The sequence below is a fragment of the Spathaspora passalidarum genome, assembly GCF_000223485.1.
Source record: "Spathaspora passalidarum NRRL Y-27907 unplaced genomic scaffold SPAPAscaffold_1, whole genome shotgun sequence".
Lineage (NCBI taxonomy): Eukaryota > Fungi > Ascomycota > Pichiomycetes > Serinales > Debaryomycetaceae > Spathaspora > Spathaspora passalidarum.
In genome coordinates, this window is record NW_006767425.1 from 1,197,061 (window position 1) to 1,213,028 (window position 15,968).

The window sequence follows — 15,968 nt, forward strand, 5'->3', positions numbered from 1 at the left end:
AAATCTCAATGAGCATCACCATTTGTACAAAGAAAAAATTACTCCAAAATCACCTAGGATTTGCTCTAGATACAACACATAGACATCATGGAAAATATAGACAACGTAAGATTATTCGTGCAGAACCTAGATGCATCAATAACAAACCTCGAAGAATCACTTGTGCCTCTTCTCAAGAAATCACTTGCTGAACTCACATCTACTCCTGGCCAAAGTCACACAGACAAGATCAAAATATATAATAACTACGCATATGTCTTGGTATCAACTATATATTCATACTTAAAGAGTATCGGTATCGATACCGATTCCCACCCCATTAAGCAAGAATTAACCCGTGTGAAAAGTTATATGAATAGACTTAAACTGTTAGAACTGGGAGAAATAAGTGAAGAGAAACAAAAACAAGCTGCGGAAGAACAGGCCAAACTGTTCTTGGCCAGAACCTTAGGAGTGAAGAGTGTTGGTGGTGCTATTGATTCTAAAACTGCTGGTCCTGCTATTAGTTTCCAAGGTACGCATACAAAATTTGAAGATAAGGAAGAACCAAAAGAAGAGACTATAAAAAAGGTAACAAAAGAAGTAAAACCCAAACCAAAGAACAAGTCCACAATTAAATCTGCAACTAAATCCACAAGCAAACCTACAAAGACCAAGTCAGGTAAGGTAACCAAACCAAAGACAAAATCTAAGAAAAATGTATAATTATATTATATAAACTGTAAACTCAAGAATTGAAATCAAACATGCATCTTAAGCGTAATATTCTGTAAACACATGTTCATGTTTTAAATTTTCTTCAATAACATAATAGATTTCCATCAACATATGAGGAAACTTATCATTGAAATATTTATAAAACCCATCTGGCAATGGGCTCATTTTCAGTTGTAGACTCTCGGGCATATCATTGAAGTGATGATACTTGTTTCTGATAGCCCTAAGTAAGTCCATCAATTTATCTTTGTTATATTTTCTATACTTCCCCAAATTATCCATGAACTCGGTATCAAATCGCTTATGCCAATCACCATTGTGTACTTTTCTTGCTTTTTCTTCTAATTTCAACAATAATTCACTAGGTGGGTCACGTCTCTCAACTTCAAATCTATCACTTACTTTCAACAAGAATTCAAGACGTTTCCCACTAGACCAGAATAGAGGATGTTTAAGGATCTTTGATGTGTTTGGTCTCAATGCCGGTTCATGATTGATCAAACTTGAAATCAAATCAGTCGCTTCAAACTTATCATTAGGACATCTAATCTTCAACAATGTTAAATCATAATCTCCCTTGATGATATTCCCCTCACGAAGATACCTGTCACCAAATGGATGAGAACCACCGGTTAAAATGTAGAAAAACACACACCCCAATGAAAAGATATCAATGGCCTTAGTCAATCTCTTACCAGAAGATGTCGATTGAGTAGTACTGTTGTTCTGAGAATGGATAGATGAGATTGAATCTGGAGATATTTCCAATAAATCTTGATTCAATAATAATTCAGGCGCTCTCCATCCAGAAGTTCCCAGAGCAGCATGTTGTGTGGTGGCTCGGAACGACGATTGATCATTATCTAATTTCTTACACAATCCAAAATCGGAAATTAATAGTCTAACATTATTCTCATGTTCACTAGGAACATTCCCATTTTGTAATTGTTGATTATGCTTGGTTTTCTTTATATCAGCAACTAAAATGTTCTGGGGTTTAATATCACGATGAACAATCTTTAATGAATGCAAATAATGTAATCCACTCGCCAATTGATATAAGATATCATTCTTTTTGGGTATCAACAACTCGGGAGATTTCTTGGGTTTTTCAATTATATCCTCCAATGTACACAAACATAATTCCAAAGCAATATAGAGGAATTTTTCCAGTTCTGAAGTCTGCGAACAGAAATATCTAATCACATTAGGATGATCATCTGATTCTTGTAAAAGTCTCACTTCATGATTGGCAATTTCATAGAAATCAAGTAACATACGTTTAACTGCTACTGGTCTATTTTCAAAAGTCCCTTCAAATACAACAGTTCCATGAGAGCCATATCCAAGAATCTTATCTGAAATGACTAAATTATTTTCAATCTGCAACTTCTTTTTAGTAGATTTACTTGGAGTCATTGGAATAGACTTAACAAGACTCTTGGTTGTGATAACTGGTTCTTCGTCTTCTTCGACTTCCATTTGTTGCTCTGTATCATCATCTTCATTATGTTCGTCTTCATTTGATTTATTCTTGTTAATATGCTTACCACCACGTTTACCACCTCTTTTTCCTCTCTTTCTTGGTTTCTTGATGGCTGGTGTTGATTCTGCATCGTCGCTTTCAGGTTCGACTGTACCTTCTGTTGTAGATTCAGCAGTTCCATTTTGTTCTTCTGGTTCAACAATAACAACTTTCTTCTTCTTTGGTTCAACTTCTTGATGTTCATCATTGGATGAATCGGAGCTAGGGGCGACAACTTCTGTCTTTTCAACAACATCATCTTTAATCCCGTGAACCTTTTCCATGGCCATACCTTCAACTACAATAGTGGAAGGTGGCTTTACTTCTTGTTTATTGAGTACTTGTTGTGCTCGCAGTTCCTGATCATCTTGAATAAACCTGTATTCACCAAGAACTTTCCTCAATAATCGATTAGATTTTCCAAACGTCATCAATAACACAAAAATAACCACCAACACCGCCAAATCTTCTATTATTCTTCGCACAATGGCAGTAGAATTAACCCCACCGCCAATAGTCTTAGTCACGGGTGCTTGAGGAAGAGCTTCATATTGATCACTAGCTTCAAGAAGATATACATCTGATTCAAAACTAGGAGGCAACTTTTCAACAAACTTAATCCCATCCATTATTCCTGGGAACTTACTTGATTGTTGCTCAATAGTATCATCTCCATTTCCATCACCTATTCTCTTAATTTGTTCTTGCGCAGTAGTGTATCTTGCGATCGGTTGATACGAGGTATCACTACTTAATTGAAAAGCTCTATGGATTCCACTAATCAATTTCTCAACTTTGCTTTCGGATGCCTTGACTACATGGAAACTTTCAAGATAGTCCAATGGCTGAGTTACACCACCATAATAATTATTCAACATGGTTTGATAATTGGAAATAGGGGCACTCTTGATAAGGGTGGGATAATTTTCAAAACTCATAGCGATCCATTGTTGTGAGTTGGATGTTTTATTAACAAACACAAGATCATTATTCGTGGGATGATGTTCTTTAATTTGTAAATTATTCAATACTTTCAATGGATGTGGGAGTAATATATAATCTCCAGTCTTGCCATTATTGAAAATATCAAAGATATTCACAGCCAATGATGGTAACTTACTTATCCAAACAGGAGTCCCGATATCTTTATTGATCGCTAATAATGACCGATCGTGGAACGGGGTAAAATAAAGTTTATCCAAAGATTGCTGGTTTTGTAGGACTAAATCATTGTCAATATTATTTGGCACCCATTGAGAATAAGTAACATTCCATACAATGCTGCTATTGGATTTAGAATGGATTGCTAATTCATAGGTGGTTTTCCCAATCATCACTGTATCATCTTGATATTGAGAACTGGTTGAATCTCCCAATGGAACTTTGGTATTTGGTACTGGGCACTTTTCATCACTTCCAAAGGAAGATTTAATTTCACCAGTATGGATATTTATAGTGTACAATGAAGTTTTCCTCGTTCCTGTATAAATCTTATCATCGCCACTTAAGGAAAATGGAGATTCCATAACCAAATCTTTGATACTGGTGGGTAGTTTATTCAATCCGAATTTAGGTGTAAAATAATACAAACTTCCGTCTTGATATGGTTCCACAAACCACAATATATTTGATTGAAGATTATTGATGCTATTATTAGTCTGGATTTTAACTAGTGGTTCATCAATGGGTAATGTCCACATTAAACTACCGCTATTTCGTTCTACCCCATATAAATGACCGTCTATGTCACTAATCAATAATAAATCAGTTAAATCACAGTCATTTATTGATCTAGCGTCCATAGGAAGTATCGATGGTGAATCTTGTTGATTCGGTTGTGGCTGTGCAGGTTGTTGAGCTGGCGCGGGCTCCTGCTCATTATATACTTGCTGGGCAGTGAGATACCCAGCATTCTCTCGTCGTGGCGTGGATAGCACTATTGATGTGAATAGTACCAAAATAGTTATGGCGGAATATAGTATTTGCATGGTTATATGTGAGTGGGGTAGTTATATTAGGAATTATGTTGGTTGTATCAGTATTAGTAGTAGATGAAAAGAATAAAGGTATTTAGCTAGTATAAAGCAAAGATGTATGTACAGTAGATTAATCTATGAGTGTGACATGAACTATGTGGTATTGTGTTTGGTTGTAAGTTTTTGGTTGTAAAAGGAGAGAGGAAACCAGGAAGAGAAAAAAAAATTGAGTGAGCAAATTTACTACAGTATAATAAATTTTCTGACTATCCAAAAGGAAGGGGCAGAATGAGGGGGTGTGTGGATTTTTCTTATCCATGGACCAGGGCAACAATTGACGATCTTATCGAAATTATAACTAAATGATAATAGTATATGGATCTATTATCCATTAGTGAACAAGCATTTGTTGTAAACTAGGATTACTCATCATTACTTGATTTTTCACTCAAATCGTTAAAATTGCCTTATGTTCTGCTCATTACTGTAAGGTCGGTTAAATTTATTATTGTATTTTTTTAGAAAAAATTCGTTTTATTATTTTTTCTTGTCCTTGATATGTCGTGTACTTTGGCTAGATCCGTTAAATTTACTTGTTTACGTTTTTTTTCTTGTCTTCTAGATTATTCTTTTTCGTAAGTGTTTTGTTTCAAATGTTCATGTGACTTTTCTTGGACTTAACTTAATCCCAACATGTTACTAAAGATGTGATATATATAGGATAAACGATTATTAACCTTTGAATTCAGTATTTATTTGATGGCTTGGTTATTAGAAGAGTCCAGATTTTTCTCAATTCCCTTCGCCGTGTCAATGAAGACCAAGGTGTTGTCTCGTGGTTAAATGGCAATTAAACTTGATTTGTGGGATATTTTCCTCTCTATTCTGAAGCCAAGTTTTAGGCCCACGGTTTATTGGTCAATAGCAGTATGCGTTTGATCCTGTGCTTAATGGCAAGTTCTGCGAGTTGGCAACATCTTTTGTTATGGATTACATACATTTTCTTTATCTATGGTCTCTACTTTGGCATTTACTAATGGATGAATCATCATTAAATATCTTTTCAGCATATTCCTAAGTAAATCTCCCATTATGCTGTGTTTTTTTTTTCCATGTATTTTAAAAGTACGCCACGTACCAATTGCAAAAGTAACACAGAAGGCATTAATCGGGTTTGCATCAGGTAGTTAGTTTAAACATCCAAAAAGCCCTATCCAAATTTCAAATACACGGCGTTAGAAATATTTCTCTATCATAAATCATTGCTTTCTATTACTCTATACTAATAACCTTATTTAAATACATTTACGACTGGAATTGCCCTAACTCCGGCAATTTATCCCCGTTTAAATACTCATGAACAACCTTTAAAGAGTTTGGATCTACTTTCATACCATCCACTTTAACATATGGTTGCTGTTGCTCGTTATAGTAAACTTGTTGTTCAAATTGTTGCTGCCTAAATTTGCGAATAGAAGCATCCAATTCATAATCACCATTAGATTTAGTTCTTCTCCCTAAGGATGATTTTCTCTTTGATGGCACTTCAGCAACACTTGCTGCCATATCTAAATATTCACCCATAGGGTATGGTACTGGCGAGGATTGGCGTAACAATCTTTCACCTATTCCTGGAGTGGGTACTCGGGATCTGTTGGACTTGTTGGATGTGATTGATGAACTTCTGGACCTAACTTTCTTCATTTTTATCTCATCTGATAATTTAGATGACGAACGTTTATGCCGTGGGGAATGGGTCGGCAGCTTCACTTTTTGTTCATATTTGTGTCCATTCAATGCAACAAGTACATTATTTAACAATTCAAAGAACCTTGCTAAGTAATAATCAATAGAAGTCTCTTCGGATTGATAATCTATAGGTTTAAGGTATTTTGACCCTAACTTATTTAGGACCACTGACAACGACTTGAATGAGGGTATAATTCTATTAAAAAATGGGTTAATCATTCTGTCTTCATAAGACTTGAAATTGGAGTAGTTTCTGAATCCTCTGCTAACAAAGAAGTGGTTCAAGGAACATAGGTTGTTATTGTGACCATAGAACAACCATAGCTTTATGCAAGAAACCACATATGAGATGGCAGTTCTATGCACAAACTGATGTTGTATGTATTGCAATAGCGCATAATACAACCAATAATTTAGTAAAAACTGATATGAAGCTAAATGAAACTCTATTGTTGTATCTAGTGCTTTCATGGATAGCAATAGGGGTATAAATGTGGTAAACACATTGAATATTATATCTATTAGGAATAGCATGTTGAAATGAGTGGATTGAAAGGTGGCGAATCTGAAAGAATGTAAACTAATTCAAGAAACTTAAGTTTAAATTTGAAGGTAAGACATATTTTTATGGTATGCTAATTAAAGCAACTGGGAGTAATGTGGTACTTATAACTCCCCTTATTTTTTGCTTTGCCTTATTTACCGGACAAACGTGACCGTATTGTTTTATGTGGGGGGGGGGGGGAGCCGATGATGTAGGGGAGCAGTGCGCGGCGCCGCACCGTGACATGTTTCTCTATCTGCAACTAATCCTAACGGCGCCAGGATCTAATTCTTTTTTCTGTTGGCCCAAATCTGCGATCTGGTCACACAAAGTTGTTTTAGCAAAAATTTAATTACGAAACGAATTGCTACCCTGCAGGAACAATTACATCATTGCAAATAATGCCCCTTTGAATTTGTACAAACACACAACACACTTTTGTGGCCATTGCTTCGCCACCGCTTAAACTTGTGCTATCATTCTCTAGTGTAACAATTGACTACAATAAAGTTAAACATTACACAATGTATTATAATATGATGCTTTGTGAGGTTGACGGTTTTGTCGTAAAAGGCTTTCCCGCACTTGTTTTAAACTTCAATGAAGAGTTACGACTGTAAACCATACCATTGTCAAACAGCCTCAACTAGTAAAATTAACTAATTTTGAATGGCGCAACTAATCCCGCACCAAAACCGGACGATTGCTGGCGGCTCGATAGGCACAAGTATGAAACAAATAGTGAATTATGCATTACTAACCTCCAAATAAGATTATAATCATGACGTCACAACACGTTAATCTTGATTGGCTTCTTTCAACTATATACCTGACCTATATTATATACTGTGATGTCATTTGACTGGACTATTCTCTATAAGTTCAATTCCTTGGTTAACCGATCTAATTTCAATTGTGTTAACCGAACAAGCTCCTTCAACTCCTGTTCACTATATTTTGTCTTCAAATCCTCATCCAAATCATAATCTTTTGATGATATCTTTACCTTACCCTCACTCCTTTCGCTTAACCAGTTCCACACGGAAATTTCCTGTTGTCTAATCTTTTCTTCGTTATTCAAATTGGTATTAACCGATGAAACGACCATATATTCCCGGTCATTAATCTTCATCCGTCCTGTATAAGCTGAAGATGGCATGTACTCAATAACATTATAATATTGTTTTCCACTGCCACTTAATCTATTAAAAACCGATACCGTAAGCATAAATCCCAATAAAATCATGATAGTTCCAACAATGCTGCTGCTTAAATATGGAATAGGAACCAATTTTCCAATAGATTCAATCAAATCTTTAAGTTTTTCAACAATTGATTTCTCAACAGGTTGAACTAAAGCTTCAACTTTTTCTTCTTCGACTTTTTCACGTTTAACAACTGTGAGCTTTCTTCCCTTGGTCATCTTTCTCTTTCCTACCTTCTTATCGCCTTGGTTGATCATTTGATTCAATGATTCGATTAATGTTTTCATTGAATCCTTTTGACCATCAATACTTCCTTTCTCGATAGCCCCCTTGATCCATGACTTACCACTCCATTCGATATTAGTGACTACATACATCTTGGCTTGATTATTTTCGGCCCATGTTAAAATAAATCTGGTTTTAATCTTGAATGAATTACCACTGGGGACATCCGGTGTTTGGGTAGTTTGTTCAACTTCATAATACTTCTCTGGATTATACTCAACCAATTTGTCTGCAATTATACATTTGGTCTGTTTAGGCCCGATAGGTCCACTCAATGGTTTTACATAAGTGTAATTACGTTCCTTGTTTTGTTTGTCCAATGCAGTGATTGATGATTCTTGAATTTCGATATTTTTCTGATCTTTTAATATTGACGCGTACTTTGCAGTATCGGGACCGAATAAAAGTAGAAAAATCACCCCAGGTGGAACCTTGAAGATTTCTTCTGCAATAAACACATCTGATGATTGTTTAGTGTAATTGGATTCGGTGGGATGGTGAGTCAGTGGTCCTACAATGGGCAATCCCTTGAATAATTTTGCAGAATCGGTGGTTGCTGCTGCGGTAGTATCGTTGTTAGGTTCTGCGACTTCAACATCATCATCTTCTCTATTGACATCAGCTAAAGATAGAACATCTCCATCCTGATTTATATCACTAGATGCAAGGAACGATCCGTCAATTTCATCATCCTCGTTAATATATTCATCAAGGACTTCGCTGTCTTCGTAATTACTCACTAAATGAGAAAGATTGGAAGCTCGTGTATCTCCTCTGGCTCTTCTGATAGTTTTTCTTGCATCAACATCAGAATTTTCAAGTAACACTCGATGCCAAACATTGGTTATCAATTCAAATGTACTATCACGACTTAAAAATGTAGCAAACACATATTTATGATGCAAGGTTCGTATAATCATCCCATTGGGGAATAACCCTGCCGTAGATTTCTTTTCAATTTGAATAACTTCATGTAATGGTAGAATGACATTGGTTACCCATCCTAATATATTGGAATTGAAACATATGTAGTGATCACTAAGGTACATTTTCCCCTGGACTAGAATATCTTTGGAAACAGCACAACTAAAATCATCAATTAGCTTTTCAGCTGAGGGCAACTTCTTAAACACTTGATGGAATTCCTTGTTTCGTTTCTTCAGTGCGTGTTTTAATTTTTTAGAATAGTCAATTATATTATCAATTTCTTCCTGTTCGGCCAGAGAAATATCTTCCAATTCAGAATCTTCGATGATAGTCAGTTTGGCCAGTTTGGAATCTGATAAGCTCTTTGATCTTTCAGGTTCAGAATGTTGACCATTGCTGCTGGTATTATTGCTATCTAAAGACATTGCTCTTCTTCTTCCGTTTACTTGAAGGGATTGTGATGATAAAGGTGCTATAGTGGTAGCATTATTGCTAGGCGTATTGCTACTTATTGACTTTCTGTGCACTCTTTTTAAATCTGCTGATCCATTATGACTGTAAAATGCTGGTGATAATGTACGGCCATTCATATCCGGGCTTAATTCCCGCTTAGGACGCTCGGTTGAACGGGTGGAGTTTTGACGTGAAGGTAGTATTTCTCGCAAATCCATTGCTTGATCTTTCGCCTCAAAGTCATCAAGTGACAATTCTCCATGACCAAGGGTATTCAAGGGTGATTCTCTAACTGGTGCAAATTGAACATCCAGGGCAGATATAATTGAAGCGCCATCATTATGTGAGTTGGGCTTGTCATTCAAACTGGCTTGATCGCCATCCGTCGTTGATTTTATATCATTATCATTTTTAGATGCTTTAAGCCACGTGTCTAACTTGTTTGAAAATGAATGGTCCTTCTTCTTGGGTGTTTCCTCTAGTGAACCAGCACTAGAGGAAATTTTGTTTGCTGCAGCAGATAAAAGAGAAGAAAGGAATCCAGTAGATTCTGACTTAGAAGGTGGCCCCACTGTAGCTGTTTCATCTTCTTCAGGGATTGGAGCTGGTTTGGGTGTCGATGTTCCTGGTAATGTGTGCTCATCCAGGGTGGTTATGTTCATTTTTGTTTCTAGACTGTCTGTTTGATTTATCCGAATGATCGGAGGAAGTGGATTTGCATTTGTTGAAATGGTCTGCGATCTTCTAGATGTTGTAGCTGCCTGTGGAGTGGTCTTAAGGTGTAGGCTTTGCGATCGCGGAAGCGTCGGAGATGGGTTTGTCATGGTAGTACCGTTAGTTGTAGTTTGAGAAAAAGCGGAGGCACCCATGTAGTAACTTTGTGACCGCCTATTTCTTGATCGTCTAACTGAAATATAAGTATGTGGTACTGGAGGAGGTATAAATAAGTTGAATTGTCGTTTGCTACTCTTTTCGTGATTAATTAGACGATCCAAATTGTAATTGCCAAGTCTACGGTTTGATGAGGATTTCTCCGTTGGCATTTTCTTTGTTCTATATTTTTTTGCCTTTTTTGTGATAGCAATTACGTTGCGCTCGTGCCAATTGTGAAACGAATTATACGTAACCTCGTACTTTAACTTTTACTACAAATAAAGAAATCGTGTGTCATTTAAAAGGTTATTTAATTAAGATATGTGTAACTGATGTGGAGAGATGTTATTGTGGGTTATAAGTTTTATGCTTGGCAGTATTTAGTTGTTACACGTTATTGCTAATACTCCTCTCTTGAACCAGCTGAAATTTAGCGCGTAAAAAATGTTCATGGGAAAATTCTACGTGTGAATTTTTTGCGTAGTTCAATGGGTGCAAAATGAACACACACGACTTTTTGTGTAAGCAACTATTATTGCAGAACTATGTACTATTTGTTAATAATTTATACTATGATTAAAAGAAATTATAAACTCCGATATTGGGTGCTTACTCGAACAACCCTGGCAATTCTTGTTGAATTTTTCTTTTTAAAGACCATAATTTGTACTATCATCAATGCTGAAGACTGAAATCGGTAAAGAAAAAAATCAGAATTAGTTTATACAAAAAAAAAATTTAATGCAATAACAAACTTTTCTATTGGAGGTATCTAGTTAGAAAACTATAAACAAAGAAAGCGTTGAGAAACAACAAAAAGGACGACGGAGAAGAAAATAAAAGTTGAATAACCATCTGGTTAATTTTGTTATGTTAGCTTAGTTGAATAAAGCAGATAAAGACTTTTGAACTTGTCTTTCAAGGTAGGAGTTAGCATCGTAATCAACGTTGAAAACAGATACAGAAGCAGAACAGTTCATGAATTGAACAACATAGTTTTCAGATGGTAACTTGCAATCACCATTTTCACAAACTTCAAGAGCATCCCAAGCAGTTTGAGTCCAGACGAAAGAGTCGGAAGTCTTGTTATAAGTAATATCAGCACCAGAAGCAAAGTCACCGGTTAATCTGGAGTTAACCCAGGTAAGATCCTTACAGGTTTCGTTCAAGGAACCGACATTTGGGAAGTTAACGTTAATACCAGTACCAATTGGTAAAGCACGACCGTAACCGTTCAAAAGTTCATTGACTAATTCAGTAACCTTGTTGGCGTAGATGGTAGGTGGAGACATGTCGTCATCTAAGTTCAAGTCATCTTGGAAGAAAGAGTTGTTACCGTTAGAACCAGAGAAAGCAACAGCTGGTAAACCTCTGTAGACAGAATTGTAGGCAGCACCGATAGTACCAGAAAGGGTGAACATACCTGGGGACAAGTTGGTACCTTCATTTGGACCGGAGACAACTAAATCAAAATCAACAGATTCATTGAAGTATTCTGGGAGGTAAGTTAAAGCGAAAGCAACACAAGAAGCTGGAGTACCATTGAAGTACCAGATGTGGTCATCGGTTTGTTCGTGACCCCAAGATGGAGAACCAGCTGGTGGGTAGTTGAAACCACCGTCGGTTTCTAAGGTTGGGGAATCTGGAACATCAAACTTACCACCGAAACCAGATCTTTGAGAGACTGGAGCAACCATGTAAACATTGTAACCGGCATCCTTTAACTTGTAGTAAGTAGCTCTGATGTTGGTGGCAGCCCAACCATCATCGTTGGTTAAAAGAATGTTCTTACTAGAAGCTGGAGGAGCTGGGCTTGGAGCAGCGGAGACTAAAGTAGCGGCAGCAGATAATAAAGCAATAGCGGTGGTAAGGAATTGCATTGTTGGTCGTTAGTAGTAGTTGTTGGTTGATGATACGAATGAAAATCTTAGATTCACAAGGGAATTGGACAACTATTTATACAATTCGAATTGTTGATACCGGGGAGAGTATTGTTAGTAATCGAAAGTTAAAATCTAGTCCTCACTTATTGATAAAGGGGCATCGAGGGCATCGTGGGCTTTGTAAAAGTTAATTGTTATGTATATGGGGACGGCACCTTTATGATGCAAAGTTAAACATATCATAGAGAAAAACAATTATTACATGCATAAATATGTAATAAAACAATGGATGAAAATAATTCTACATGCAGGATGATTCCTCTTTAGTTATGGAACGTGGCTCATTTTTTGGCTAAAATAACATATGCTCTTAGCAATAACTATCAAAGTTTCTGTAAGCACTAACGGTTAACTCGGGATAACCCCCGAATCGCTACATTACCTTAGATATGACAAGTTGCAAGAACGCCAAGAATTGGACAAACAGAAAGTTTGCTTAAACGGTAGAACACGTTCTTGTCTCAAATCTGGTATGATCAACGGTGCCTTATAATAGAATATTTTATTAGAATAATTGATTTTCTTTAAAAAAAAATATTCTTTTCCAGGAACAGAACGGTAATTTTCAGGTATACATTTACGACAGGCTAATTTTAAGTGCAGGATTCATATTACTTACTACGAGATACAGAATTCTTGCAAAACGTGTTGAAGTCAATCATGTCTTTTGATGTGAATTTCAGCATGCTTTACCAAAGGAGTGAATTAAAATCTCAAACAAGGAATCACCATGATGTCACGGCCAAGAGAATAAGACTACCTCGCTAAAGTGGGGTACAACGACACAATAACGTTTCAAGGGATGGGGATGGAACTGCGCAATAATTTGCTCTAAGATGGAATAAACTCTTCAGAATTAGGAAAATTAATAATATATCTAATCATTTAACCGAATTGCCGTAATTTACTACCTGCCGATATTATTGTTGTATGCGAAATTGCAAATATTGTTTTTGTGCCATGCGCTTGTCTTAGATAGTGATGACATTACAATGTGCGAAAAATAATCCACGTGGGACATATTTTTTTTTTGCAACATCCGGCCGGAACAATAATAACTGCGATACCGGCTCAGTTTGGACCGTCCATAATACTCAATATTTACGGGGTAAGATCATCATTCGTTGTGCTCTAATAAATATTTGGATTTACAAACGTATTTAAATAGACAATTCTAATATATATTTTGGCTTAACTATGTAAATAAATATTTCTCTTGGTATTCAAATTAGAACAATGTTTTCAAAGCTCCAAAAACTTGGTGTTGAATTTGAGCGTTAGCATCGTAGTCAATAGCGTAAACAGAGACAGAAGCAGAACAAGTAGTATCAACAACCTTGGATTCAGATGGTAATAAACAGTCACCGTTTAAGCAGAGTTCAAGTGGGGCGAAAGTAGCTTCAGAGAAGGTGAACATGTTAGAAGTCTTGTTGTAGGATAAAACAGGACTTTCAGCATAACTTCCACTAATTCTGGTCTTAACCCACTTAGGGTTGGTACAAGTTTCGTTTAAGTAACCAACATTAGGGAAGTTAACGTTAAGACCAACACCGGCTGGTAAGACTTGCTTGTTCTTACCTTGAGCAGCGAAAACCAGGTTAACAAATTCCACAATCTTGGTACCATAAATAGTAGCTGGAGACATGTTATCAGTTAAGTTCATGTCATCTTTGAAGAAAGAGTTGTTAAAGTTATTACCAGAGAAAGCAATACCTGGAACACCTTGATAAATAGCATTGTAAGAGGCACCAATAGTACCAGAACCGGTGTAAGCAGCCTCACCTAAGTTATCTCCTTCATTTGGACCGGAGACAATTAAATCGAATTTAAGACTCTTGTTGTAGTACTCTGGAAGATATTGTAAACCAAAAGCAACACAAGAAGCTGGAGTACCATTGAAGTACCAGATGTGGTCATCAGTTTGTTCGTGACCCCAAGATGGAGAACCAGCTGGTGGATAAGCAAAACCACCGTCGGTTTCTAAGGTTGGGGAATCTGGAACATCAAACTTACCACCGAAACCAGATCTTTGAGATACTGGAGCAACCATGTAAACATTGTAACCAGCATCCTTTAACTTGTAGTAAGTAGCTCTGATGTTGGTAGCAGCCCAACCATCATCGTTAGATAAAAGAATATTCTTGGAGGAAGCATCAACCTTTGGAGTTGGAATGTTTCTGGCCAAGGCTCCAGTAGCAGATAATAAAGCAATAGCAGTAGTTAATAATTGCATCGTTGTTGTTGTTGTTGTTAAAAAGTTTCATCAATCAAGTTTAAGCATGAAAAACTATGAACTATTTATAATTTTCATTTTGGATTCCTTTCCCATTGTCATAAAGCACCCCCTCATCTTACATTCCGTGTAGAGTATCAGGTTCAGCCTATAACGACCTTGTAAAACTATAGTTTATTTAGTTGAGACGGGTGAAAATTTAATAACTGCAAATTTTCTAACTCTGAAAACAATGGAGGCGCTTTGGAAGCCTCTTCCAATTTTTTGACAAACGTGGTCTATTTTTAATTCTTGAACTCGGGGAGCACACCCGATCATTATAGTTGTTAAGTTGGACGTGAGATATCTTATCTTGCTGAAATCTGCTTCTAATATCATTTCAACTAAACGTGGGATATTCGGGATTAGTAACTATTCTGAAATCTAAATGGTTGTATTTTTTGAGAATAAATTGAAAAACCGTTTGATGCCAGGGGTACGCTAACGAAGAAAATAAAGTTGATACACACCCCCAAATTAGAACACAAAATAATTTATTTGGGATATCCCACATCTTGATTATTGATGTGTATTGTCACCTATTAACAATGGATCGGTCCTATCTCCTCTTCTAGAACCGGGCCGGGGGAAAAGAATTTACCTTCTTAATTTTCAAATAGAAAACCTAGCTATTGTTATGTTCATATTACACTAGTAGATGAGGTTATAAATTCGCAGAAATACGTACTAGATATAAATCACAATGGATACTTTTGAAACATTAAAGAATGTAGGTTAATGATACAACTTTGGAGTTGAGTATCAGGTGATCTTTAACTCTGTAACAAGAAATTTGACTCGTTCAATGCAACTCGTAAATCTATACCTCCTTTTACTTGATAATTAGTACCCCCGTGGTCCGATTCTGTTTATTTGTATACGAATCTTGAACAAATCGATCAATTATAGCCATAACTATTTTAAATCCGTACTTTCAATATGTAATTCAAAGGGGCTTGGAACTTGATAATGCATATCCATGCATTGTTTATCCTGCTTGTGGGGTCCACGTGGATTAACGGATAAGCATTTACCCCTAAAGTTAATCTATTGATCACAAGACCAATCGAATAAAATGAATATCGTTACTAATATTGTTTACTAATATTATTTGCAACAGGTGAGTAAGCGCAAATTTGGGAGGTGTTCTAGGCAAATCTATTTTCCCCTTATTTTTTTTGGAACTTATTTATTTGAATTATCAGGAAAAGCTTCTGAACACTATTTTAACTATGCATCCAATAATTGTGGAAATTAATCATCTTACAAGTAAATGTATAATAGTAGTGTCTTTATATTAAATATTTGATATAACTTTGGATAACCTCTTGTGTACAGGACAAAGCAGTTACTCCTTTACTAAATTTGACAAAATTTTAAAAATTTTGTCAAAAGAGATTAACCTATCATATGGCCAGATAACAACACCATATAAAGACAGTGTTTTAGATCGACTAAACTAAAATATTCTTAGGAACAAAGAAAGAAAGAAAGCATTA

The 15,968-nt window shown here is 36.1% G+C and overlaps 5 protein-coding genes across 5 annotated transcripts; 1 reads left to right on the plus strand and 4 right to left on the minus strand. All coding sequences in view use genetic code 12, as the record gives it.

The window, feature by feature from the left end:
• Positions 1–76: 76 nt before the first annotated feature.
• On the plus strand, positions 77–1,193 carry SPAPADRAFT_58388 (uncharacterized protein; the record flags this gene model as incomplete). Its single annotated transcript, XM_007372542.1, has 1 exon — positions 77–1,193. One exon carries the CDS (start codon positions 88–90, stop codon positions 703–705), a length of 618 nt encoding a protein of 205 aa, XP_007372604.1.
• Positions 754–4,230, minus strand: IRE1 (bifunctional endoribonuclease/protein kinase; the record flags this gene model as incomplete). Its single annotated transcript, XM_007372543.1, has 1 exon — positions 754–4,230. The coding sequence occupies one exon, from the start codon at positions 4,228–4,230 to the stop codon at positions 754–756; it is 3,477 nt and encodes a 1,158-aa protein (XP_007372605.1).
• A 1,239-nt stretch (positions 4,231–5,469) lies between these two features.
• SPAPADRAFT_58389 (uncharacterized protein) lies at positions 5,470–6,588 on the minus strand (the record flags this gene model as incomplete). The annotated part of the gene is made up of 1 exon (XM_007372544.1): positions 5,470–6,588. One exon carries the CDS (start codon positions 6,499–6,501, stop codon positions 5,524–5,526), a length of 978 nt encoding a protein of 325 aa, XP_007372606.1.
• A 797-nt stretch (positions 6,589–7,385) lies between these two features.
• Positions 7,386–10,043, minus strand: SPAPADRAFT_132504 (uncharacterized protein; the record flags this gene model as incomplete). Its single annotated transcript, XM_007372545.1, has 2 exons — positions 7,386–9,400; positions 9,509–10,043. 2 exons carry the CDS (start codon positions 10,041–10,043, stop codon positions 7,386–7,388), a joined length of 2,550 nt encoding a protein of 849 aa, XP_007372607.1.
• Positions 10,044–10,994: 951 nt separating this feature from the next.
• PHO100 (Pho100p) lies at positions 10,995–14,748 on the minus strand (the record flags this gene model as incomplete). The annotated part of the gene is made up of 3 exons (XM_007372546.1): positions 10,995–11,405; positions 13,681–14,355; positions 14,704–14,748. The coding sequence occupies 3 exons, from the start codon at positions 14,746–14,748 to the stop codon at positions 11,133–11,135; spliced, it is 993 nt and encodes a 330-aa protein (XP_007372608.1).
• Between the last annotated feature and the right edge of the window lie 1,220 nt (positions 14,749–15,968).